The following is a 24,810-nucleotide window of genomic DNA, read 5'->3' as shown; positions in this document are numbered from 1 at the left end:
TTTTTCTCTGGGATCATCCTGGAGCAGCCAGAGCTCTAGCTGACCTGTCTGTGTCCTGACTTTATTCATATCTATGTACGTAGGTTTGTAGGCTGCATCTACGTACCTATGTTTCTATCTACCCATCCATCTCCTGAGTCCCCCGGGAATCAGGAAGGGCACAGAGCCGTATCTGATGCTTCAGACTCCACTTCTACAAACTGTCCTTAGGAAGCAAAGCCTGATTTTGCAGGTGACGGCCCTACAGACAAATGAGTCAATATGACATTAAATTTAATCACCATCTCCTTTGAGCAGGGCAGGTCCTGAAAACGGACAGAAAGAGTGGAACCTTCTTCCTCAGCAAATACACGTTTAGGGCAAGGGGCGATTAGGGCGATTCCCAGAGACAACCATGCCGTCCCCTGCCTCCTTTCCTGGGTGACTTAAGGGCAATGAGTTTCCACGACTTTCATATTTCAGTTTCGTTCACTGCATTTGACCTTTTGTCTATGTCGTTCCTTTCTCTAAAAGCAACTAATCTGAGGAATTTAAGAAACTTATAAAGGGGAATTAAATTACAGGTTAAAAATCAAAATCAAAACACATATCTAACGGGCATACTTTTCATTGTGACAGTATAATATCATTGTCAATGGCATTTTGGTATAAAACTATTTGATATGCCATTGAGTGGGTTTCGAGATTTAAGATTAGCTCACGGATTTATATTAGATTTTAAAGCAGGCTACATGATCCCATTAAAGACGGGCTTTTTCTCATATTCCATTACAATGTGAATTTTAAGACATATATAGTTTAAAATATTTATTTAGATGACGCTATTAATATGTGAATAAATACAAATAATTATTCATATATATAATAGCGTCATCTAAATAAACAGCAACCAAGCAGAAAAATACATATAAAACATATAAGCAGCTATTGACTCTATTTTTTTAGGGCTCATCTTAGTAAATCAAGTATTGATCTCTCCCATTTGGGACTCTGCTCTGTTCCACTCTCTTCTCCTCAGTGAAATGGATTCATTGGTCTCGGCTTATTCTTAGCAAATAGTCATCCACGTAACAAAATATAAGCTGTTCATCTCAGCCAATTTGGCCTTTTCTTTATGGAAGAGGCTCACAGAAGTCTTCCATGGAGACCCAAAGAAACCATCTCATAAAAGCGCAATTTGAAACCATGCACCTCATTATTTTAATAAGCATTATAACCTCCCCCCACCTTTTCTCCGGGAATTTCTCCTGACCCGAATTAGGTCGCTTTTCATGGACTCTGAGAAACTTTTCTGTCACACCCTAGGTGTTGTTTTGTTTCTTTTCCTTTTTTCTGGCTTTTGCTTTTGTCTGGTTTTCGGTCAATAAAAGTCATTAAAAGGTAGGAATGCAGTTGGAGGGACGGCAAAGCCGGCAGCCACTCTCTCATCATCCTTCATTAGCAGAAGCACCGCAGCCTCGCCACAACCCAGAGGGGAACGGACCCGTCATCGCGGCCGTAAGGAATGCAGTGCTCGTGTCTAGGACCCAAATGCAGCTTTTAATCAGTAACTACAAACATTTGCATGCGTTTAACAAGTTTGATCTGGAAAGAAAAAAATATCTAAGTCCTGAGATACCAAAAATATTGTAAGAAACAAGATTATTTTTACTGGGAAATAAGGAAAAACTGAAAAGCCCTGTTTAGCAAAACCTTAAGATGTTCGCCATCAGAGGTCAGACGCACGGTTCTCTCCAGTCAAAGCAGAAGCCTCAACACCCGTGAGAAAAGGCCATCAGTGGAGGGAAGGTACACCTCCCCATGGTCACTGAGATGGGAAACAAAAGCCCCAATTCTCTTAAATTCTACGATGAGCATTAGCACTGTCTAGGTGTGAGAATACGTCAGAATTACCAACAAGAGTACGGAAGGACGGCGGCAACATTTCCACAATCACAGATGTTATGGTTTTCACGGGAACTTCGTGCCAGTGTCTGTACCATGTTCCCGTGAAGAAACAGTTCAGTGCATTTACCAGGGAAGCCTAAGTTAGGAAAATGTTTATGGCTCACTATTTGAAATGCTAAATTAAACTTAAATAGATAAGTGTACTAAAGTTATAGGGACTGTGTTTTAAGTCACAATTTTACTACCCTACTGAGAAATGATGCTAATTACTCTTAAACACTATTTCCATTTTTTTATCAGTTGCACGTGGTGCCGCCTCATCGGGTTATAATACGTAGGATCTCTACTACTAAGCCAGCTGCAGACATAGCAAAAAGTCACAGACCTTCTCAGTTTTCCCAGATAAACGACATGAACTTAAAAATCTGACTTTCAATACCAGTTGAGGTGGAAAAGCGAGGAGAATGAAAACCTCTTTCCCTTCATTTTGGCAAATTTTTCTAAATTTGAGAATTGTTTTCTCGTGAAGAGTCAGTTGAGTGGTTTAAATAATGTGCTTTCTAGGTCATCAGGTAACGTATGGAAAATACTTTTTGTTTCTCAGGGACAACAATGAGAATTTCTTCTGTAAAACAAGTATAGAATATGCCCTGGCCTTTTAAACAGTTACAGTTATACTGCAATGAATGTAAAGTTAACAGAGACAATGAAATCTCCGAGAGTGAGATAATCACCACACTCCATCATTAACGTGGTCAAAAGGTAATTTTCCATACAGTTCCACCTCTCCTTCCATCTCCACACCTACAAAAACACCCACAGGAAGAATGACAGGCTGGCTAGTAGTAACATCTACTGGCTAAATGCTAGGTGAAAGTCTTTAAAAAACAAAGGCACGACAGGAGAGTTTGCAGCAAAACAAAACATGGCCACTGGTGTCATCCTTTAAAAACACAGGGTAACAGATGCATGAATAATAAATCAACTTTCTAAATCATTTGGATTCGGAATGTATGTGTAAGAAAGGCCAATATAGTTACTGTTCACTGCTTTTTATGCATTTAAATTTTAGAAATTAGAAAGTTTTTGAACTTAAGGTTTCTAGAAATTTAAATTTCACCCCTCATATAAAGTGAGTTCATTTCTTTCAGCAATAGCCATACAGCGCAGAAAAATTAACCTGGAATTTGCAGCAACATGTTTTCTTAATTTCATGACCAAGTATTTACGAAAACAAATTAAGTTCTTATCAAACAGAACACGATACTTGTATACATGCATGAACTGTATAGTACACATTATTAAATCCTTATTTCATTTATGAGATGTCTTCACTTTTTTCCTGTTACTGAATTGAATGCTTTCCTGCCAAGCCTGTTTGTGCCAAAATCCACACAGGGAAATTGTTTCACGTACTCCTCAGCTTCACCTATAGAAAGAACTGGAGCTTGTCAGGATGCCAGACAAGAGATTTTCAATAAGATATCCAACAGGAGACAACATAGTATGAACAAGAGACACAAAGTTTCTTCTCATGAAGAAACATGAAGACAGAAATGCAGACATTGACCTTGGGGGCTGTGACTTGTCTCCTCTCTAACTAGCGGCACCGTCATTCCTAGAGTTCAGCATGATTAGCAGAAGTTTCACACAGACCTGGAAAAAAAAAAGACGGCATCACTATCACATTTGACTCCAGCCCATAAGTCATAATTTACTTTCTGAAAAAGTACATTCTGTGGAAGCACATTTTTAAAAAACCTTTCTTGCGGACATTTTCAAATATACACAAGAGTAGCAAGAATGGACTCTACTCTGAAGACTGGTCAACCACTGCTATTCCTGGGCCATCTCCCTTTTTTTTTCCTGGAGTATTTTGAAACAAAGCCCAGGGGTTGTATCATCGTGCCTGTGGTCATGGGAGGATTTAAGGAATCCTTGAGACCAGGAATTAGTGTGCTGAGCATTTAATCCGAGGAGCGGAGAAGCGACGATACTTGATACCCAGTGCATTTCCAACGGGCAGCAATTAATGCCACCTCTCTTTAGATGGGGCTACGGATTATTTTAGCTGCACCATTCATTTAAGATAGGAAATAGGCTAGCCTTCGTATTATTTTGTATGATTTATTAGCCTTGAAAGTAATTATTTTGAATATCAGAATTTAAACCCCCATTAGTGCTTGGAAGTCTATACAAAAAGGTCAAAATGCTTTTACTTTAATGTAGGCTAAACATTTCTGGATACCCGAGACCTATTCCATCTGTGGCATTCAAAATGGATCATGTCACAAATCCTTATTGGTCTGATGTTTTCAAATGTTAAGATTTGATATCAAAGCAGAAGTGATATGTATACAAAATACATTTACATATTTACATTTACATACTCAATACCTTCACAAACCGGAGTATCCACTCACCCACAATCTACAGCGACATGTTCTACCTTGAGGGGAATATAGCTCTCTTTTTAATCAGGATCTTATACCTTATTAAGATTTTAAAATATCATCTTTACTTTAAGACATTAAAATGACAATCTGGAAAAGCCTAGGTTTTGTGCCACAAAACATTCAAGCAGGAAAATCTAATGAACTTTTATTTTCTGTCTAGAAAATAAAAAGAGATACGTACGAAATAACCTGCTACCACTATTACTGTCTCCTGCCCCCCAAACAGGGTGTATTTGATAACTTTTCTTCTAACCAGTGTATAAAACTATAATGGCTTCTGCAGATCCACCTGCAAACTCACAGTCTTTCACTGAGACGTTTTTCATTCATCGAAAAGATGACACATGTTAATGAAAATCTCACTAGAGTGTTATTTTTAAAGCCAAACACAGTTATCTTAAATTTAATATGTTTTCTCCATTATTCCCCATTTACTTGTGTGCAGAGGATGAACCTTAGAATCTTCATATTTTAAAGAATCATAATACGTTCATTAACTAGATGGGGGGAATCCTTTCACAATGTACACAACATATCAGGTCACCATGATGTAGTCTGTAAGTACCTTACCAAGTTCTAGGTCAGTTATACCTCCACAGCCGGAATGCTACAGCCTCTGAATGTGCCCTCCTCTGCTTCCACATAATTATTAAAAATAAAGTGAAAAGGTCTACATTTAATAGAAAAAAGCAAAATTCTCACACACACACACAAGGTGTACAGACAGTACATAAAGGGACTAATCTTCCACTCAAACCACTAGTTCTAGAAATATCTATCTTTGAAGAGATTATTTATCTCCCTAAAAGCAATGTGCACATTTCACAAGCTCGCAGTACAGTGTCTGTTCATAGTATATACTCGGTACAGAGTTACTGGTTAATGTAGTTTCATAACCTCCAATACACAACACACACACACACACACACACACACACACACACACACACGGTCGTATCTTTAAAACAGCATTTAAATCGTGCAGAGGGGTCATGGCACAGCTGTGGTGCAACAGCACAAAATAAAGCATTGCGTTTACAAAACAGGATGAATGTCATGCTATCGTAGAAAACTCACTGTACTTGTATTAGATTATGTTTAAAAGCACCTGGAGTTTTTCTATAATATGAGAGTCTCATCTGTCACACAAATTTCCAAAACCATCCCAATACGTTAAAACGTATACTTCTTTGTTGCTGCAGTCATTAACTGGAATTATTCTCACTGCTGTGTTGCTTTAGTTTTTTCCTGGCAATAATTTTTAAGTTTGAAAAACTCTTTACCTTGTCATGTGGTTTACTTACTTCAATAATGGGGCGGAGGGGGGGTTAGAAGGGTCAGGGATTCTTGTCTCTTTTTAGGATTAATGTATTCCTAGTTTTTAATTTATGAATGGTTTAGAACATCCATAAGTATGTTTCACTGAGAAACAACCTGAAAAAACTCACTCCACTTCACTACGTAGCAACCATGCGGCGGTTTACTCTGTAGAGTGGTTACCGTGTTCTCAACAGTTCTGGGGCACTGAGACTTATGTTTACAGTGTAAGGTACTTAACCAGTTTTAAAAAAGCAATGCTATTAAGAATTATTTGATCATGTTTTATTTTACACTAGTAAGACTGCACATATCTTAACTTTATGCTTTACGCTTGTATTTTCTTTAGGATAATATTAATTTTTATTTCCAATCATAAATATGCAGAAGGAAGGAAAAGAGAGAGTTAACATTACTGAAATTAAGTCAAACTGCTGCACTTGGGAACGGAGTCTTTCCTCAGAATCTTATTATTTGCGGCAACTGCTGCCAGAAAGTGTTGGTGAAACTTTCTAGAGACTTTTGTAATATCTGAGCAGGTGTTCATACAGCAAATGATTTGCATTTACCATAAATGATTATAACAAGTGCAAGCCCTTTATGAGGAAAAAATAGGAAACCAAATATTCTCAATATCGTTCATTACATTTTTGCTTACATCTTAATGTACACATTCATCTCTGAATTGCCTGAAAACCTTCAAAAATTATTTCTTTGGGAAAGTGTGCCTATGCACTTATTTATGTGAATTTCACAACTTACAACAGTATATATCCAAAATCAATGAAGAAAGCTCTCGAACTCCTGGCTATATCCTGACTACATCATTTCACCGTACTTATCTTCAAACTCCCAACCAAACTGGATTTTAAACAGAGAACAACCCCATTATCTACTGAGAGAAAGAAAACTTCCTCATGTTAATGGATATATGTTACTTTCTCGTTCAGTAACTTTGGATGACAAATATTTATCTTCTAACCACAGTAACTGTTATTTTAAGGACTCCGGCACTAAATTTCATCCTCTGGATGCAGATACATTATACTTTATTATAAACAATTGCCGAATGCTACACATCTCAAGCTTCCATAATTGCATAAAAGTATTTTCCCCAGCTTTCAATCACTGTCTTCATATATCACATTCATTTTTTTCGAAGATGTAGATGCACATCTGAAAAGAATGTACAACTTGTATTAATTCTTGTAAACGTATTTTAAAAGTATCAAAATGATACAGACTAAAAGGTGTGTGTTCAACCAGAGGAGAGGGCTGGGTGGTCCTGTGTTTCAACTCTCGTATATAGGAAACAAAATTCTGGCAGTGTTTTCTAGCTTCTGAATGTGTGTTTGTATGTGCATGTGTTTAAAAATACGAATCAAGTATTATTTTCCACCCTTTACCAGAAAAAAAAATTTAAGAAGTAGATATTCTGGGAAAGCTACTTGAAAAAAAAATCCAGCATCAAATAAAAAGAAAAACGTTTGAAATTTCTTACTAAAGAAAGATCCCACTTTCTGTTGGTGTAGGTAAGTATGTAAGTAGACAAGTCATAAAGAGATTCTCCTTCCCTACTCCAGGATGGAGAACCTAGCTTTAAAAGTTTAAAAAGAAATGCTTTGGATTCATGCAATTCTGACTGAGCACATGCTCTTTCCCAATTGAAAATCAAGCATCTTTGAATCCATTGAAAATGTCGAGAAGTGCAACCAGCCAGGCCGTATAGCCCTGTGGTTTGTTTGTTTGCTTCCTCTCACATGGTGTCATTTCTGATTCAGAGGAGACTCCGTCGTCAGTGGCAGGGAGACAGGGAGGCTCAGTTTGAAAAAAAAAAAAAAAAAAAAAGATGCTGCAATGCTGAGCGCAAGAGAGGGGTGGGCCAGGGAGAGGGCGCGTGCTACATCAGACACAGTACCTGATTTTTCACTGCACAGCTTGTCAGCGAGGTAGTGTGCCTCCTGGGCGATAAGTGAGGATATTTCATCTTCGTACTCTTCTATTATAGTTTCACACTGTAGAAACAGAATAACAACATATGTGAATAGATACCCACTCACAGGACATCTTGTTAGGAAGGACTTGTCACAATTTTATTAACCAAAAATATAAAATCATGTTACCAAGGTGGTCCATTTTTATTAGCCCTTTTGGTTTTAAGACATCATTGCATTAGATGAACCCTCTTCCCAGAATGCTAATTGCATTATTTTCCTGAGACTTAGCTAACTGATTAGTTATGTTGAAAGACAAGGGTGAGGCAGGAAAACGGTTCTTTGTATTTGTTTCTCTTCCTCACACCGGAATGGAATGCAAGGAACAGGACGGATGAAGCCCCTCCCTGTTTATGGAGCTGAAAAGTCTTTTCCTTGTTGCTCTTTTTTGGTTTTTGGTTTTTTGGAAGTTTTTTTGACACTTTAAAGAACACAGCTCCTGGAAATGGTTAAACCAGTTTCCTTTAGATTTAACACAATAATCCACTTTGTGGTTTTAAGACAGGGTCTGAAGTGTGAAAACAATTATGCTTTCTCAGCAATCAAAACAAATGTATCTTTAATTGCACTCTGGATAAGGGGCTTGTCAGTTACTCAGGAAAGTTTCTTTTCATACCACTCAGGGATCCATCCATAATTTCATTTGGCTCCCCCCACCCCAAATCTGACATTTCAGAGAAGAGGCAGCTCAAATGTATCCATGCCTCTGAAAATCTTAAAACTCTGACTGGGATGTGTGCTGCCTTGGAGAAGCACAAGCTCACACTCCTAGGAGCTGTGATGGGAAAGGGTGCTCACTGGAGACTGGTAACATCCTCCAAGCTCATTAAGTGAGACTCTAAAATTTTTAAATGGCATTTTAAAATATTTAAATTCCACAATCACATGTTTATGTAAGACCTGTGAAATACACACACACGTCCTCCCTTTGATTCCCATTCTATAGTACTTTTATCCCTGAATTATTGCCCTGACTTTTAATTAAAATGAAATTTTCAAAAGTCAGCCGCAGCCCTCCTATCAGGGGTTCAGCACGTCTGACATTTTGGCCAATGCCTGAACCAAAGACATGGCTTAAACAGGCTTTCCCATCACTTGGTCTGATTCACCAGCATTAAGTAAAGTGAAATCTCTTGCCATACATTTTGCCAGGCACCTTTCAGAGAGCCAGAGGCCAGCATTCGTGTAAAATAAAGATTACGATGGGAGGAAACGTGGCATAAGACCAACTATCATACCTATGCCTTTGTTTAACTGAGTTTGTGCTAAAATACTTGAATTAACTCAGGGAAAAAAATCTCTCTTCTGTGAAGCTTTAGGCGAAAAAAAAAAAAAAAGATGACATGAATCACTCTCATTGTGTAGCTATAAATATTAGAAAACAACATTCATTTTAACTTGGATTTTAACGTCAGAACCACAGTCCCTGATTCCTGACGTGGGAACCTGTAAGAGACCTGCCTGGGCACGGGGACCGACTGAGTCTCCGTCCTGAGGGTCCCAGGAGCAAAGCAACGTGCGAACTGTGCCTCCAAGTCCCTGGGATTTGCAACACACTTTCTGGAAAATATCACTTAACTGTCTCCGTGGAGATGAAATACCACAGCCCCAGGTGTCTCAAAAGACAAGTCACTAAGTGCGTAGCTAACACTGAGAAAGCAGCAGGACAACAAAGCTAACAGATACCATTTTAATGGGCATGTCTTGAAACTCAACAAAAACCCAAACTGCAAAAAAAAAAAAAAAAAGTCCCGAAGAAACATGTTCAAGGAGCACAGAATTCCTCTGCGGAAGAAGAGAGCTTACCGCGAATTTCAAAGGTCTGTAAGCATCAGAATAAAAAAAGAATTTTGTAAATTCTTTGTATATTTTGTCTCCTTTCCTTGGAGCAAATCTCTTGAAAGTCTTCTCCTTAGTCACGGGGTCTTCTTCAAGCTTGTAGTCGTTCATTCGCTCACACACTTTATCCAAGAGGTCTGTGAGGAATGCCTCCGACTGGGCTAAGGGAATCTGCGGAGACAAACCCCAAAAAGGGGGAGCCTGACTTCACGTGAGTATCCCCTGAAAGGCCTTCCCCGGAGTGCACGTGGCAGCACCCTCACCCCCGACGCGTGCCAGCAGCACCCCTGTCCTGACACACATAGCGCGTACCCCGTCACATCAGCCACATCATGTCAGCGGCTAGCCGAAACCCCGGCTTCTAAAAAGCGCCCGTGGGTGAAAGCGGACAGAAGAAAAACGTCCATTCAAACCAGCAGCTAAACTCGCCCAGGTGATCACCGCTGAAAGTCGTGGAACAGGCAGAAGGGAGGCGTGAAGCACAGATAACGGCTGCCGTTATCTACGTGCGAGCGACGGACGGACGGACGGACGGACGGACGCGCGCACGGCGCCAGGGCGAGCGCTCGGGCCTGGCCCGCAGCGCATCCCGGGCCGGGCCGCGCTCGCAGCCGCCGCCCCTCGGCGGGCGCTCGGGCCCGGGGCGGGGAGCGGCCGGGCGGGCGGGACGCCGGCTTCGGGGCAGCTGGCGGCCGTCTCCGCGCGCCCCTCTCCCTCCGGAATCCGGCGGGGCTCCGGGGGCCCCCCTCGGCCACCGCCTCCGCCCCGCGCGGGGGTCAGAGAGCACGCCGCGCCCCTGGGAACCGGGCCGCGCCCAGGCGAGCCTTCCGGAAGGGGGCGGGGACCCGCCCAGGGCGCCGCGGCCGCGCCCGGGCCGCTGCGGGCCTCCTGCGCGGCCGCCCTCCGCTGATCAAAGCAGGACGTCTGCGTGACAGCCGTGGTGAAAGGCGCTGCATCGCAGATGAGCTCGCCCTGGGCGACGCTGGTCGCCCCGGCCTGCATTGTCCCCTTTCACACGCAGTGTGAACCCTTCCGGGGCCGGCGACCGCGCGGCGCTCGCGGGCGCGCTCCGGGCGCACAAAGGCCCGCGCGCCCCTCCCCGCCGTCCGGCCGCGGGGCCTGGGCGCCTGGGCCGCGCGCGCCGCTGCGCGGGGACCCGCTGCCCGCCCCGACCGGGCCGGCCGCGCCGCCCTCGCCCCCCGGACTCAGCAAGGAGCCGGCTTTGGAGAAGAGGAAAAGGAAAAGGCCGGAGACAACCGGCGCTCGTGAACTTCCCGCTGCCCCCACCACGTGCGCGGGGATACACGGTCCCGCCTTCTCCCCGCAAAACTGGACTGCGGGTTGACTGCTAACGGCTTCCAAGGCCCGGGCAGTCGACTTTGCAGTTAAGTCGTTCATCAAGCCGGAGTGTAGCACAGCACTCTCTATTCGCTGAAACATCGGGTTGTTGTTTTGTTTTAAATAAGTGTTTTAGTTTTTGAAAACGTCTACAGTCAAAAGACCCTAAAGAGAGTAGCTTAGCACAATCAAAACACAGCTTACGTTTTTATTTATACCGTTAGTTGTGCCACTTAAGCATCGTGAGTTGTAAACAAAACCAAGGACACTGGTTAACAGACAAATTGAAAATCTGTTGTTGTTTTTAAAATTGAAACTCTGTTATCCACTTACAGAAAGGAAAGATTAACCGCGTATTGGGACTTAAAAGCTACAAAACAGACGTATATTCTTAAATTACAATGAATCAAGCAGATCGTTAACAGAATGATTGGGACTTTTTCCTGCCAGGCGTGTGCTTTAGTATATTTCCTTGTCTGGTCCACGTGAATAGGCTCCTAGTGCTTCCTGGATGTCAACAAAGCAGCGTTTTAACCTCAAGGTGAAGAGTTGGATCTTTCATTTAAAAAATCTAACTGTAGTCTGGAATCTATTCTCTCTCCCCCTCCCTAACCCTCTCCCTTGCCAATCACACTGTAAACACCGAGGGGATGCTGTCACCGAACGGAGAGGGTCTGAGTCTTAAAAGGGTGCCTTTGGAATCCTGGCTGCCGCCCTTACCACAGTATTTGCTGTTGAGCCGAGACCACTCTCAAAACTGTTTTTTAAAACTGACCTAACATTCTGAGCTTCATGCAAAAATCCTGAGTATATAAGATTTGAGCGATTCGGGATGTTAATATGTGAGACCTTCCACAACTTATTTTTCAGAGCCGTATTATTTATTTCCTGGGTTGATGCCTTTTATAAAAAAAGCAATCGCCACGTGATAACTTTCCACCAAACGGGATTTTATTTTCCTTATTTTGAAAGTGGAATTTTACATGTTTGAATACAGTAGTATTGTGCCTCTTTTTACGCAAATATGTTGTACGTAGGAATCAACACGTGAGAGTTTTGCTGATTTCATACATCTTTGAGGCTAACTGGCTTTTTGATATAATTAGCTGGCTCTTGTGAGTAAATGTTCTTTAGCACAAAGAGTAGGAAATGTTGCTGGCAGAGAGTTCAGAAAATGCCACGTACCCAGTGTGGGACGAGTAGTGTTCATTTCACAGAAATATTTTTTTAAACCTGACCTAAAATCCCAATCAAAGCATCCGATTTTGTGAGAAAATTTTAAAGAAAAAGATGCTTATGCGGGGCAGCTATTCATACATTTATTAAAATGCACATGATTAGGGTTTAAAATGATTCCACTTAGCTGAACTACTTTCACTAAATTTAAAGACTGTTCAGGGAATAATTGAGCCTTTTTCTCCCCTCAAAGTGTTTTGATTATGAGTGCAATAAGTATTGAGACAAGTGGAATAAAACTAAGTCTTTCTTCCTATACTATGAAGATTCTGAATAGTACTTGTCAATAAAGCAACTCCTATTGTAATCTTAGGGGAGCGGTGCCTCCACCCTGGAAGGAGGGTCTCAGAGATACTAACCTCATTAAAATATGAATGAAAAAGGCCGCCATCATTGTATCAGGAGAAAACCGATTCACTGGCACGGTTTTCTTATCAGCCATTATTTTTACACATGGACTCATTTGGTGTAAGTTATAAATACAAAAACGATCTGTTACAGATTCGTTGCTATCTTAGCACACCCTCATCAAAGTAAATCCTAACTTTTCCCATTTTGAAACCTAGCTACAACTCTAAATCATGCTTTGTATAAGCAGTGGCTATTTTTTTTTCCCCTTTAGGCCTCTTCTGATCGTGCACTTGTTATGTGAGCAGTGACACGGGGGGTGGGAGGAGGTACGCAGCTCCCAACTCGAAAACAGAAAAAGGTAGTTGAAAGTTTTGGCTTTGGTTTCTCGAGAAAACTGGAGTTAGGGATCTATTCCGGACCACTGTGACGACACTTTAATAACAGTCAATTACAGGGTGCTTCCCATGTTCCTTCATTACTGTGTCTCTGTTAATCTTGTAGCAAATTTCTTGCTTGATAGCTATCACAATTATGTTACAGAGTACAGTAGGAGGTGAACTGTCCTGGTGGTACACTGTCTTTTCAATAACAGTCTGACAATTATCTAGATCGTTATTTTGGAGTGTCCCTCAGATAGGAAACCAGTACTTAACCTGCTTAGTGACTGATAATTAGTTTCACATTGTTGCAAAGATTTTCTTTCTAGAGGTTTAGTTAATGTAAAAATTTTAATTGCCTTACAGCAAATATTACATCTAGTTTAATCGCTAACTTTTCATCCATAAAAATATTGGAATCACTTCTGATATTAGTTAAAAGTCAATATTTAGAAGTGAAAATTCAAACCTTCTTTGCTCGAGGCTACAACAGGGAAAGGATGAATTCAGGAACTCTTGTAAGTTGATGAGATATATAATTAGCTTTTATGTTAATTGACTGCTATGAGTTTGTTGTGTGACGCTTCTTCATATAATATGCAAATAGCATTGACTGTTTAGTTGTATTAGACAATATAATTAGAAATCTAAAGAAGCTCATTTCGATGAGGAATAATGAAGGCTGATAAATTTTCCAGTGTTCTGTGTATCAGAAAAAATGAATCCCATCTGGATTTAATCAATAAGAGAGATTTTTAGTAGCCTTTGTTCAGAGAGCCAAAGCCAGGCAACATATACCAGAATTAATATTAGTTTCTCCAGTTACATAAATTCTATGTTAAAACAGGTGAATTTGTGCAATCAATAAAACCTCAGAGCAAAAATACAAAGACTTCCGCACAGCTCACCACAAATGACACAGTAAATTTATGAAAATAACATCAAAATTTTGCCTCCTTTAATTTGAATAATGGAAAAAAGTCATTATTTGAAATAAAGTATTTTGCAAGAGTTTCCTATTCTTATTCATGGACATATTATGTCAACACAAAGTATATGCTCAGATTGTGAGAAAAATATAAATGTAAAATAAGAACAATGTGATTTGGCCGGGGGGGGGGATTTTTCCCAGAATTCAAAACTGTTAAATTTTCCATCACATTTTAAAATTCTGGAGCCCGCTTTCAACTTAATGCTATAGAAACCTTGGACGTAGAGAAAAGTTGCATAATGTATCACCATCAATGAACTCCAAACGGGGTCATCTAACTCAATTGGACTTTTTCCCAAAGTTAAAAAACACACTTTCTTTTCATTATTAAATACAAAATTGGCACTGCCATTTGATTTCTCATCTTAAAAACTATTCTGTTAATCTTAAAAAAAACTTTAATTTTCAGACATTTTAGGCGAACTGAAATACAACTGTCCACATGGAAAATGTTACAATTTTTCAACCTTTGTTAAAAGTCCCTCTAAGGGAGGATTTAGGATGACCTTTTCACACTGTTTCTGAGCTTTGACCTCTGCTGGCTTACCCCGGAAGGATTTTGCAGATTAAAAAAAAAAAGTAATAGAAGAAAGTGACAGTGCTTAAAAGGGCAAAGGCAGTGAGACTGCAGCAGTAACAAGAAGTGATGTGAGCCTATCCATTCACTCAACAGTATTCATTCAGCTCCATCCCCACGTCAGACAGACATACTTCTCCAGGTCAGGCTTTTTAAAGGGGACTCTTCTGTGATTCTGAATAAAAATGAAAAGAAATACTTGAAAAGGTCTGTGCCTGGAAGAGACCCAATAAACCCTCGTTGACGGTGATATGACTCCTAGCTGACGATCACATAAATACAATATCTGTGTCCTTACTTTACAACTTGCTGCCCCCTCCCCCACCTGCGTGTCTTTCACCATCTCACTGCTGAAGACACAATAGTTATCCCTCTCTAACCACCCCTGCAAAACGCTTTCCCGGAACAGAAGAGTGAGAAGTCACATTTGGGGAACCTGTTGTCATTTCCCAGCACCGTCACCTGTGTACTTGTGGGCACATGGGGAGATTTCCCTGGAAACCTTAGAGGTCTCAGAGGAAAGGGATGAAAGGGTGGGCTGCGTTACGAAACTCTGGGTGTTCCGTCTCCACAGTTATGGAAACTTGCACACACACCAGTTCCCTCTGGCTGCAAAGAAAGGACTCTCTTCTTTTTTTCTCTTTTTTTTTCTTTTGGCCACAGCATGCATCATTCGAGACCTTAGTTCCCTGACCAGGGATCGAACCCACGCCCTCTGCATTGAGAGCACGGAGTCTTGGCACTGGATGGCCATAGAAGTCCCTCTTCTCTTCAAAACATTTTTAAACAGAAAAAGTTACACATTCACTTGAATTTTTTTTCAGTCCAGAAGGAACAAAAGAATAGAATAAAAAGTAAGGCTGATGCCTCCCCTAGAACCTAAAGCCCACTTCTCCTTCCTCCAGAAACATTCTAAGTGCATCTCTATGAGTATGTGAATGAATGTGTATGTGCACATATGCGTGTGTCCGTGTGTATCCACGTGTGCACGTGTATATGCATGTGCGGCTGTGTGTGTCTGTATCCACATGTGCACGTGTGTACGTGTATATGTGTGTGCGGCTGTGTGTGTCCGTGTGTATTCACATGTGTACATGTACATGCGGGTGCGGCTGTGTGTGTCCATATTTATCCACGTGTGCACGTGTGTACGTGTACATGCATGTGCGGCTGTGTGTCCGTGTGTATCCACGTGTGCATGTGTGTACGTGTATATGTGTGTACGGCTGTGTGTGTCCGTGTGCATGTGTGCTTGTATGTCCGTGTGGGAGCATGTCTATGTGCACTTGTGAGTGTTCCTCTTGTTGAGCACAGGACACCCCGTCTTTCTCACCTGGTGATAAGAGGGCTCAGTCACATCCAGGAGGCTGGGGACCATCTCCTGACGGTCACTGGATGAGGGCACACTTACTGTGGAGGCGTCAAAACTTAAAGCCATTTAGATTCAAAGATGCCCCACATCCCGAGGGCAGGTTCAGAAGGGGAGATCCTGCCCATGTGAGCTATGGCAGAATCTCTCTGGACTATTTGTTAAAAATCAGTTTGAGGGCACATCTTACCCTATTCTATCCTGAAACAATGGTCTTGAGGGGGCGGGCAAGTATTTTTCACCCCCCTTCCCAAGTAAGGAGCCCCAGGCCCTGGGGACTTCCTTCCATGGCCGGGACGCTGCAAGGTCATTGCTTTCTGCGCTCGCTGGTTCCTGCACCTGAGGACACAGCAGTGCAGACACTGTGGCCAGGAAGACCTTGGAGACCCCAAAGTAAACCCCCACTTCTCTGGTGGGGAGACTGAGGCTCGGACAGGAGCGACTTACCTGAGCGCCACCGGGCAGAGCCAGGGTTGGAAGCCAGCTGCTCTAGTCGGTACACACTGCTGCCCTCCACCGGGCGACCAGGGAGGGCCATTCCCCAAATTCCTACGTGAGGCCCTGACCCCCAGGACCTCAGGATGGGACCTTATTTGGCGAGGGGGCCTTTAAAGAGGTGATTAAGATAAAATGAGGTCACCAGGGTGGACCCTGAGCCCACAGGACGGGTGTCCTTACGAGAAAAGGAGAGCAGGACACAGACAGACACAGAGGGACGGCCGTGTGAGGACATGGGAGAAGACAGCCCAGGAGAGAGGCCTCGGGAGGAAACAGCCCTGCCCCCACCTGGAACTGGGGCTTTCAACCTCCAGGACAGGGAGACAATGTGTTTCCGCTGTGAAAACTGCCTGAGCTCCTCACACAGTCCCCAACCATGGAGCCCCGGCCTGAGGCCCTGCTAGTGCAGCCCAAGCCCAAGAGGTGACTGGGGGCTGCTCGAGAGCCCGCCCTCGCAAGGGGACACAGCAACACGAGACGCGTGGGGGTCTGCCGAGGCGCGCGAGTGCTGTGGCCCCGTCCTGAGCCAGTGCGGGCGGCTGCACAGGCCGCCAAACGCCCTCATCCTGGTCTGGCACCACCTACAACCTGCTGAGGGCTGCACCAGACACGGGCCTCCTTGCTCTCCCAGAGCCCTTCTCACGTGCCCATCCATCCCATCAGGTCAAGTTCCCGGTAGGAAAGTCCTTCGAGAGTTTGACATGACCAATCACTGTAAGAGGTTATGATACGGGGCTTCCTAGGTGGCGCAGTGGTTAAGAATCCGCCTGCCAATGCAGAGGTCACGGGTTCGATCCCAGCTCCAGGAAGATCCCACATGCCGCGGAGCAACGAAGCCCGTGTGCCAAAAAAAAAAAAAAAAAGAGGTTATGGTAACTTTCCCTCTGATGGACGCTGACCATTTTAGTTTGTAAATGCTTTTAAAGTGATGCAGACTTAAGGAGCCTAGGCTGATTTCTGTACTCTGCTCACGGGTGGGCCAGTAGGACAGTCCCGTGACTCTGAGGCAGTGCCTTGAAAAGTTAGCCTGAGGACCTCTCGTCATTTTCTGCACCCCCTCCCCCCATCTTTCCAGAACCCAAGAGCTGTTAGCATGGGCGTCCAAACCCATAGCACTCAACGTGTGGTCCGTGGACCAGCAGCCTTGGCATCCCAGGACCCCGCCGCCCCAGACCTGCTGCATCCTCAGACTGCCTGCTCCCGAGACTCTTGGGCAGCCGCGTGCACAGGACAGAGCAGCGCTGCTTAGGTCAGGGTGGTGATGGCGCGTGGGTGGTACCTGTGCTGACTTTTCTATTCTCTGCTTCCGTGCTCTGCCTGGAAAGAGCAGAGACTGGAGGAAGGGCTATTTAGTACAGAGCCAAAGGCCTGTCCTTAGAAGCACACGTGGGATGACCTGGAAAGAGGCCTCCATGCTCAGGCCCCACAGTACCCAGGCAGCACCCTGGAGGCCCCCACACTCCTGCTACCATGACAAGCGCTGGACTGGGTGAGGGAGCAGGTCACGAGTGAGCAAATGCAGTTCCAGGACAGAGATCTCTCATTGACACGCAGAGACGCCTGAGGGGAGCCGAGGAGGACGTCCAGGGCCTCACAGCCCTTCGCGGGCACCCATTCTGAGGGTGGGATGGCTTATTATATCCCAGGGCTGAACCTTTTCTAAAAAGCAGTTAGCCCATTCTCATGGCATTCGTTTTCTCGCGTGCATGTCTGACCTTCCCCCTGTTCTCCAGACTCACGCCAGGCAGGGGTGCTGTCCCAGCTGTGCCTTGGCCAGGACGTCCTGGTGCCAGGAGGCGCTCCCTGGGCTGGGAGCCCACGTAAAGGCACACCCCTTCTCTGCCAGGCCCTGCAGGCCTCAGGCCCTTGAGTAAGAAACGGTGGGAAGAGAGAGGGGTAGTGTTTTCTCGGATGCACCAAACTCAGGTCACCCAAAGCAAGCAGCTAGGAAATGGCTTTAACACGACATTTAAGATCTTGCATCTCCTCCTGGCTCAGAAGTTCTTTTGTCTCAGAAATACCCAGTTTGGGGACTTCCCTGAGGTCCAGTGGCTAAGACTTCGCCTTCTAATGCAGGGGGTGCAGTCTCCATCCCTGGTGGGGAGCTAAGATCCCACATGCCTTGTGTCCAAAAAAAAAAAAAACGTAAATCAGAAGCAATGTTGTAATAAATTCAATAGAGACGTTTTAAAAATGGTCCACCATCAGAAAAAAAACACCCAGCTTTGAGCCAGTCAGTCCTGGGGTGGTGAGGAGACCCGTCACAGCCTCAGGTCACCGGTAACTTCGCCACGTGGTTTGGGAGCCAGCACACCTCAGGGCCAGCGGGAAAGGGTCGCCAGCGTCTTGCCTTCCTGCTAGTTCTTGGATTCCAGTTCTGTCACATCTCTTATGCGCTCAAAAGGTGGGCCTGACTGAGACCCCACCCACCCTCTCTCCACAGAAAACAGGCTGTTAATAAGTCAGCTTTGTCTTGTCCAAGTGATCATTTTTGTTTGTCTTATTTCGCTTTCCTCATTTAGGGCCGCTGGTGACCACGAGTCTTCCCAAGTCAACGCGCTCACCAGCTAAGCAGCGATGAGATGTGCTTCCTTCGAGCAATGGGACTCAGATGCGAGGAGGGAGATCTGCCCGCCATCTCGGCATCCTGACAGCCAGGCCCGGCCTTCCCAGCCTTCGTCCACGTGAGGTTGTGCCCACCTGTGCATCCCCACTGCCCCCGGCCCCATCACAGGCCTTTCCGGGGGCGCCGGGCCCCGTGATCATCCGCGTGGCAGCGCCCGTGAGAACCTCTGGCCTGTCTCAAAGCTCCTTCACTCTGGGACGTGTAGGGGTGCTCATATTTAAAACGCGATGAATAACTCCACTCTGGGCACCGCTGTAGAGGAAGCACTTTTGCTTTCTCCTGTTGGATTATTTTCTCAGGCCGTGTTCATAAATGTGGGGTAACTCAGTCGTGTTTGGTTTTATCTGCTACTATTTCTGGTCGGGGTATGAAACCCAATCCATCTAACAGAGAGACATCTATGAAAATAAACTACACACCAAGTCACGGTGAAGTTCCTGAGCGGTTTCCCTAAAGAGGAGCGGCTCCCTGGAGGCCCGTATGCCGCGGATTCCTGCTCCGAGCCGACCGTGGACCACGGGAGGAGCAACAGTGGGGTTTATCTCACAGCCTGCGGGCGTCTCTCTCAGCGCCCGCAACGTCCACCTGTGTCTCTTTATTCCTTCCCAGCACGTGTTACCGCTTTGCCCCCTGCTAATGTTTCCAAAAGGAGATGGACCTGACATCATTTTGTTCCATTTGAGCTGTTTTTTTTTTTCCAGTCTTTAAATATTAACAATCCCAAGAGGTAACAAGAAAACTCTCCCTTCCTATTCTCTGTGCAGGTGGGTAAGTGCTACCTTCCTGCTCATTAACAGCCAGATCTTGGCAGAGGGTCACACTTCTAAACTGGGAGTAAGACACACTCTCCCCAGTGCTCCCGAATGGAAGGAATCCCGGAAAGTTGTCCTGCCAGGTGCTGGAAGCCTGGGCTGCGGGGGGAGGGAGGCCTGCAGGGCCTCGCCACGGGGCTCCAGGTCACAGAGGCCATGGGCGTCCGCTAAACTCCACTCACCGAGCGCAGCGAAGTCAGAACCAGCGGACTGTTCCGACGGGCAGGGCAGGGTCCCTTCCCGAGCGGGAGCCCCGAGCGCGGCGCACGAGGAGAAGCCCACAGCAGAGAAAGCCTGGCGAGAGTCGAAGCCCTAAACGGTGAAATCAATCACTGACCGAGGCTTCCTGAGCAGCTGCTGGGTGGCAGGTGTTAGGTTAGACACGAGGAGACGACAGGGGTCCCCGTCCTCCCAGAACCGCTGGTCTGGGCCCCCACCTGAAATCACACAGGGGCCATGTTGGCCTTGGGGTCCCCCAGGCCACCACCCGTCTTGTGTCCAAGACTGGCTTTCACATTTACAAATGGCTGAAAAAAATCAAAAGAAGTATATTTTGTGACCCGTGAAAATGATGTGAAATTCAAATTTCAGTGTCCACAGTAAGCTTGTCTGGGTCGTTCCAGGAGACTCTTGCCCAGGTGGGCTCCTGACTGCTGTTCCATCCTCCACTCGGCCCCGCCCACCGAATGACGTGGTCCTGTCTCCACGGCTCCCTCCACCCTGAGCATCTTCCCTTCTCTGGAGGCCAACAGTACCTCTCTCCTGGAGAACCCGACAGTAGTTCTTCCAGATGTGTTTACATGCACACACATGCACACACGTAGACACACGTGCACGCAGACACTGAGTGAGCTGCATGGGCCCCAGCGGGGTGTAGAGCTGCTTCTACCCAGGCCCTGCCTCTTCTACCTGCCTGCAGGGACACCACAGGCACTACGGGCCGCTGTCACACACACGCCTTGGTCCAACCACACCCCCCACCGCCCCCACTGGGGTGGGAATTGTTATCTCGCGGTGCAAGCCAGGAAACTGAGGCCTTGAGAAACTCACACAGTGATTTCAGGGGGCCTGGGAGGGGACAGTTGTCCCAGGCCTGCATCTTCCCCTGGTACCACGCAGCCGGCCCCACGGAGGACACAGCAGATGTCTGTGGCCTGTGTGGCCTCTTGTCCATGCTCTAGGCCTGCTGCCTGGGGCCTCTCCCAGGGAAACCCCCTGCTCTCCATCCACGAGGCCTGCCACGAGGGCCCCATCCCTGTCCTATCCATCCACCGAGGTTGGGGGCCCCATCCCACTTCACCAGACGCAGCCCTTGTGAAATAGGTCTCTTGCCCCAGCTCACAGAACCCGTGTACATGCTAAGCCAGAAGCTAATCGAGTCCTTTGGATGCTAAAGCCCTTCTCTGAGTGTGGGGGGCCAGAGGAGGTGACCCCTCCCCAGCCTTATGGAGGGCGCACTGCCGCACACAGCCCTGGGCAGACACCTGTCACCTCTGACACCAAGGAGGCGCCCTCAAAGCTACTGTTTCTGGAAGAATCAGTGTCACAGAACTCAGTCTCTCACCTCAGTCACCTTTCTCGAAGACAATCTGCGTTGCTTTCCCTCCAAAGTTTCCGGAGAAAGAACCATTCGAAACCGCCAGCTGCAAAGCTGCAGTGCATTCAGCCCAGCTCCCTCGCGAGGGCTGCGTGGCACCCACCGCCAGGCCTGGCTCCTTTTGTGCGGGGGAAACGGCGCAATCCTCTACACGCATCCCCTTGATCCCTCCGTTCCTCTCCGATGTGTGGATTCAGACAATCCTGATTCGATGGAATACGGAGCAATTAGCAGGACGAGGGATTTATTAAGGATAAGTCATGCCAGACGGTTTTGACAGCTTGTTTTGAGTGTGACAGAGTTACAAAATGCATTATGTATTTAGACCTTTGTGCAGCCTCTAATACCAGGCTCGTGAAATTATTCTTGCCACATGGTCTGAACCAGCCTGGATGGGAAGAGTCTCATGTACCGGAAACGAACGCAAAGACCAGAGACAGAGGACACAGGGCCCTCCACTGCACGGCCAGATGGGGGCCAGGAAGGGGCCACGTGTCGGGAGGGCCCGGGGAGGTTAAGGGTAGGGTTTGTTTCCCTACCATCTTTACTGTTGCTCTGGAGGGAGAGGGCGCTGCTGGCTACCACGCCACGTGGGGTGCGAAGTGCCAGCCTAGCAGCCTGCGAACAGGAAGAGGAGCGGCAGAGGGGGCTCCCCACCCACCCTCCAGCACCCCCACCACCTGCGGGTGCACAGCAGGGGGGCCAGGTGGGAGGACAAACCCACGCAGCCTTATGGAATCAGCGAGACGGAGCCGGGAGGCCCCGGGGTCACCGGCGCTGAAGCCTGCCTGGGTCCAACTGTGTCCCCCGAAAGACAAGCTCACTTCCACACACCTGGTGCCTGTGAACGCAAGAGGGGCTTTGCAGACGTAAGTAGATAAGATGAGATCCTATACAGCGAGGAGGGGGTCTAGTCCGACGTGACTGATGTCCTCGTAGGAATTGGAAAAGAGACACCGACAGCCAGAGAGGGGGTGGGGCCACCTGCTGACGGAGGCGGAGACTGGGCGGGACATCTCCAAGCCAAGGATTGCAGCCCCCGCCTGAAGCTAAGAGAGGCAGGGAACCCGTGTTTCCTGGGTCCCCAAGAAAGAGCCAACGGCCAGTGCCCTGGGGGTGGACGTCCGCCCTCGTGAACTGTGGGAGAATCCGTCTCTGTTCGAGCGCCCGGTTTGTACCCCTCTGTGGCACAGGTCTCAGAAATGAAGAACCAGCAGAGGAGTCCAGCGACCCAGACCCCCGGGGCAGGAGGCGGAGCTGTCCGCGGAGGAGCGGGGGAGCCACACTCCCACCCTGGGGAGCAGGTCCATTTCCCTCTGGGATCTGAGTGGGAAAGGGGGCGTTTCCACCTCTTCAGGGCCCCCCCTGGCGGGATGCAGGTCAGGGAGGGTGCAGCCAGCAGGTGCTGGCTGGTCCCGTAGCTCCCGGCGCATCCGTTCACGCCTTTGTTTGTATTGATCCGCTGAAACACATGCGTGGCCAGCATTTGGTTAATTAGCCTTAATTCTGAGCTAAGCTACTGTAATCTTTAATTCTCTCCCATCACCTCATGCCCCCTGATAATTTTTATTTTTATCTGTTCAGGGGTATTGAATCATCTGTTTTATTTCCTCTCTCCAAGAATAGCACTGCATTTAATCTTTCTGTGTGCCCCAATGCTGACATCAATGTTTTCTCGCTTAGCCAGAGTATTTGAGTAATCAGACCACGGTGCCTCCGTCCATGTCATGTATACAGCCCGCCAGCACCAGCACCAGCACCAGCAGAGTATGCGGGCGCCGAAGAGGAGGGCGCTGGGGACTCAGGGCTGGGGGCTGCCCCAGGTGGACAGGGCTGAGGGCACGGGGCAGCTTCCCGAGTCTAGACACCCCAGCTCTGCCGTCATCGGCTCCTTCTATGTCATCCAGGGCTTGATCGGCACAAGCCTGATACCACAGACGCTTATAGCATCATCACATAAAATATAACCAGGAGGTTACAGGTGACGAATCCTCTTTTTTGCTTGACATTCTACCATTTTCCCAGGGGCTTCACAAAATAGGAGAAATAGTCCTCAAACACCTCACAGAACCAAAGGAGAAGTGACATCTATCAAGCAAACATCTATTCTCTCATTTCACAGAAACTGGGAACATGCTATTAGCGAAGTACTGTGCTATGCGGTGTAGGGAGTGGTGGTGCTTGCAGGTGCCCTTCAGGACAGAGATGTATGCCAGCACACAAATAACTAGGATACGATGCTGGATTTAACAAACGCTCTAAAAAAGCTACGAAAGTACTGTGGATGTTCAGAACGTGTGAGGGAATGTCTGTATTTCAGTTTTTGACAAACTTATCCTTGTGAACAGCTGACAACGTGTCATTCTAATGCCACAAGGAGGGGAGTACAGTTTGTTTAATAAGCGGTGCTAACACATAGGACATGCTTTCAGCTGGAAGGAGAGAAAGCTGGACCACACCTCACACTGTGTTCAAAAACTGTGTTCTGAACACACTCAGTGTTGAAATATCAAAGCACAAACTATTGCAAGAAAATTCAGAGAACTGTTAGCATGACAAAGGGGGAGAGACGTCCTCGAGCAGGATGAGACACCCATCTCGAAAGGCGTCATGAAAAGAGACCGCCTGTGGGGCAAAGGGGGCAGAGCCACAGACGAATCCCAACCAGGAGCACGAGTGGGCGGCCTGGAGCTGCCCCTCCCTACATGGTGCTGGGGAAATAATAAGGTCAAAGCCAAACCACCCAACAGAAAATGGGGAAAGGATACAAACAAGCACCTCGAAGCACAGGAAATCTGCTTCATGTCCTAGGAGCCCGTGAAAGGGAGATTAAGGTGAAAATGAAATGCCGTTTTTCATGTGTTAGATTACCAGAAATTAAACAATGATATTATCCGATGCTGGCAGGAGAGCTGGTGTGCTCGGCCAGCAGGAGCATAAAATGCGGCCACCTTTGGGGAAAGCAACCGGGCAGCATGGATTCAAGTGAAGATGTACCTACTCTTTGACCCCTGCGCTCTGGAGGGTCTGTCCTGCAGAAATCACATGCTCCACACATGGGGATGTGTAGCCAGGGAGGCTTGGTGCAGGTGTTGCTGTAGTGGCAGGACTCCAGAAACAACCTGCGTGTCCATCTGCAGGAGGCCAGGGCTGGAGCTCTGTCCACTGACCCGGAGGGCGTCCATGGCGTGTTTTCATTAAGTGAGTGTCTTAGCTGGGGCCATCGTGACAAAAACCACAACAAATTGGGTGGATTAAACCACAGAAGTTTTTTTCTCGCAGTCCTGGAGGCTGGGCATCCCCGCTCAAGGTGCCGGCTGAGTCCGCGTCTGGCCAGGTCCCCCTTCTTGGTTTGCCCGCGGCCGCCTTCTCTCTGGGACCTCATGTGGCAGAGAGAGAGAGAACTTCGGTGTCTCCCTCTCTTCTTAGAAGGACACCAGTCCCATCCGATGGAGGCCTCACCCCATGACCTCCTTTAACCTGAATCACGTCCTCAAAGACCCCACCTCCAACACGGTCACCTGGTTGGGGTGAGGGGTTAGGGCC

The 24,810-nt window shown here is 46.6% G+C and overlaps 1 protein-coding gene across 2 annotated transcripts in view; it reads right to left on the bottom strand.

Moving 5' to 3' along the window:
• Nucleotides 1–3,505: 3,505 nt before the first annotated feature.
• Nucleotides 3,506–24,810, bottom strand: part of CNPY1 (canopy FGF signaling regulator 1) — a 36,046-nt gene continuing 14,741 nt past the window's right edge. The window contains exons 1-4 of one of the 2 annotated variants that reach the window (XM_057730260.1): nt 10,429–10,494; nt 9,460–9,663; nt 7,578–7,674; nt 3,506–3,543 (exon numbers count right to left, since the gene is read on the bottom strand). In XM_057730260.1, the coding sequence (XP_057586243.1) occupies nt 3,506–3,543; nt 7,578–7,674; nt 9,460–9,663; nt 10,429–10,494 (405 nt within the window). Of the gene's footprint in view, nt 3,544–7,577; nt 7,675–9,459; nt 9,664–10,428; nt 10,495–24,810 lie in introns of those variants that run through there. The other variant, XM_057730259.1, reaches the window with a different exon arrangement.

The sequence above is a fragment of the Hippopotamus amphibius genome, chromosome 4 (assembly GCF_030028045.1).
Source record: "Hippopotamus amphibius kiboko isolate mHipAmp2 chromosome 4, mHipAmp2.hap2, whole genome shotgun sequence".
NCBI classification, from domain to species: Eukaryota; Metazoa; Chordata; class Mammalia; order Artiodactyla; family Hippopotamidae; genus Hippopotamus; species Hippopotamus amphibius.
The sequence above is the reverse complement of the archived record's forward strand: the minus strand, read 5'-3'. Positions and strand labels throughout refer to the sequence as shown.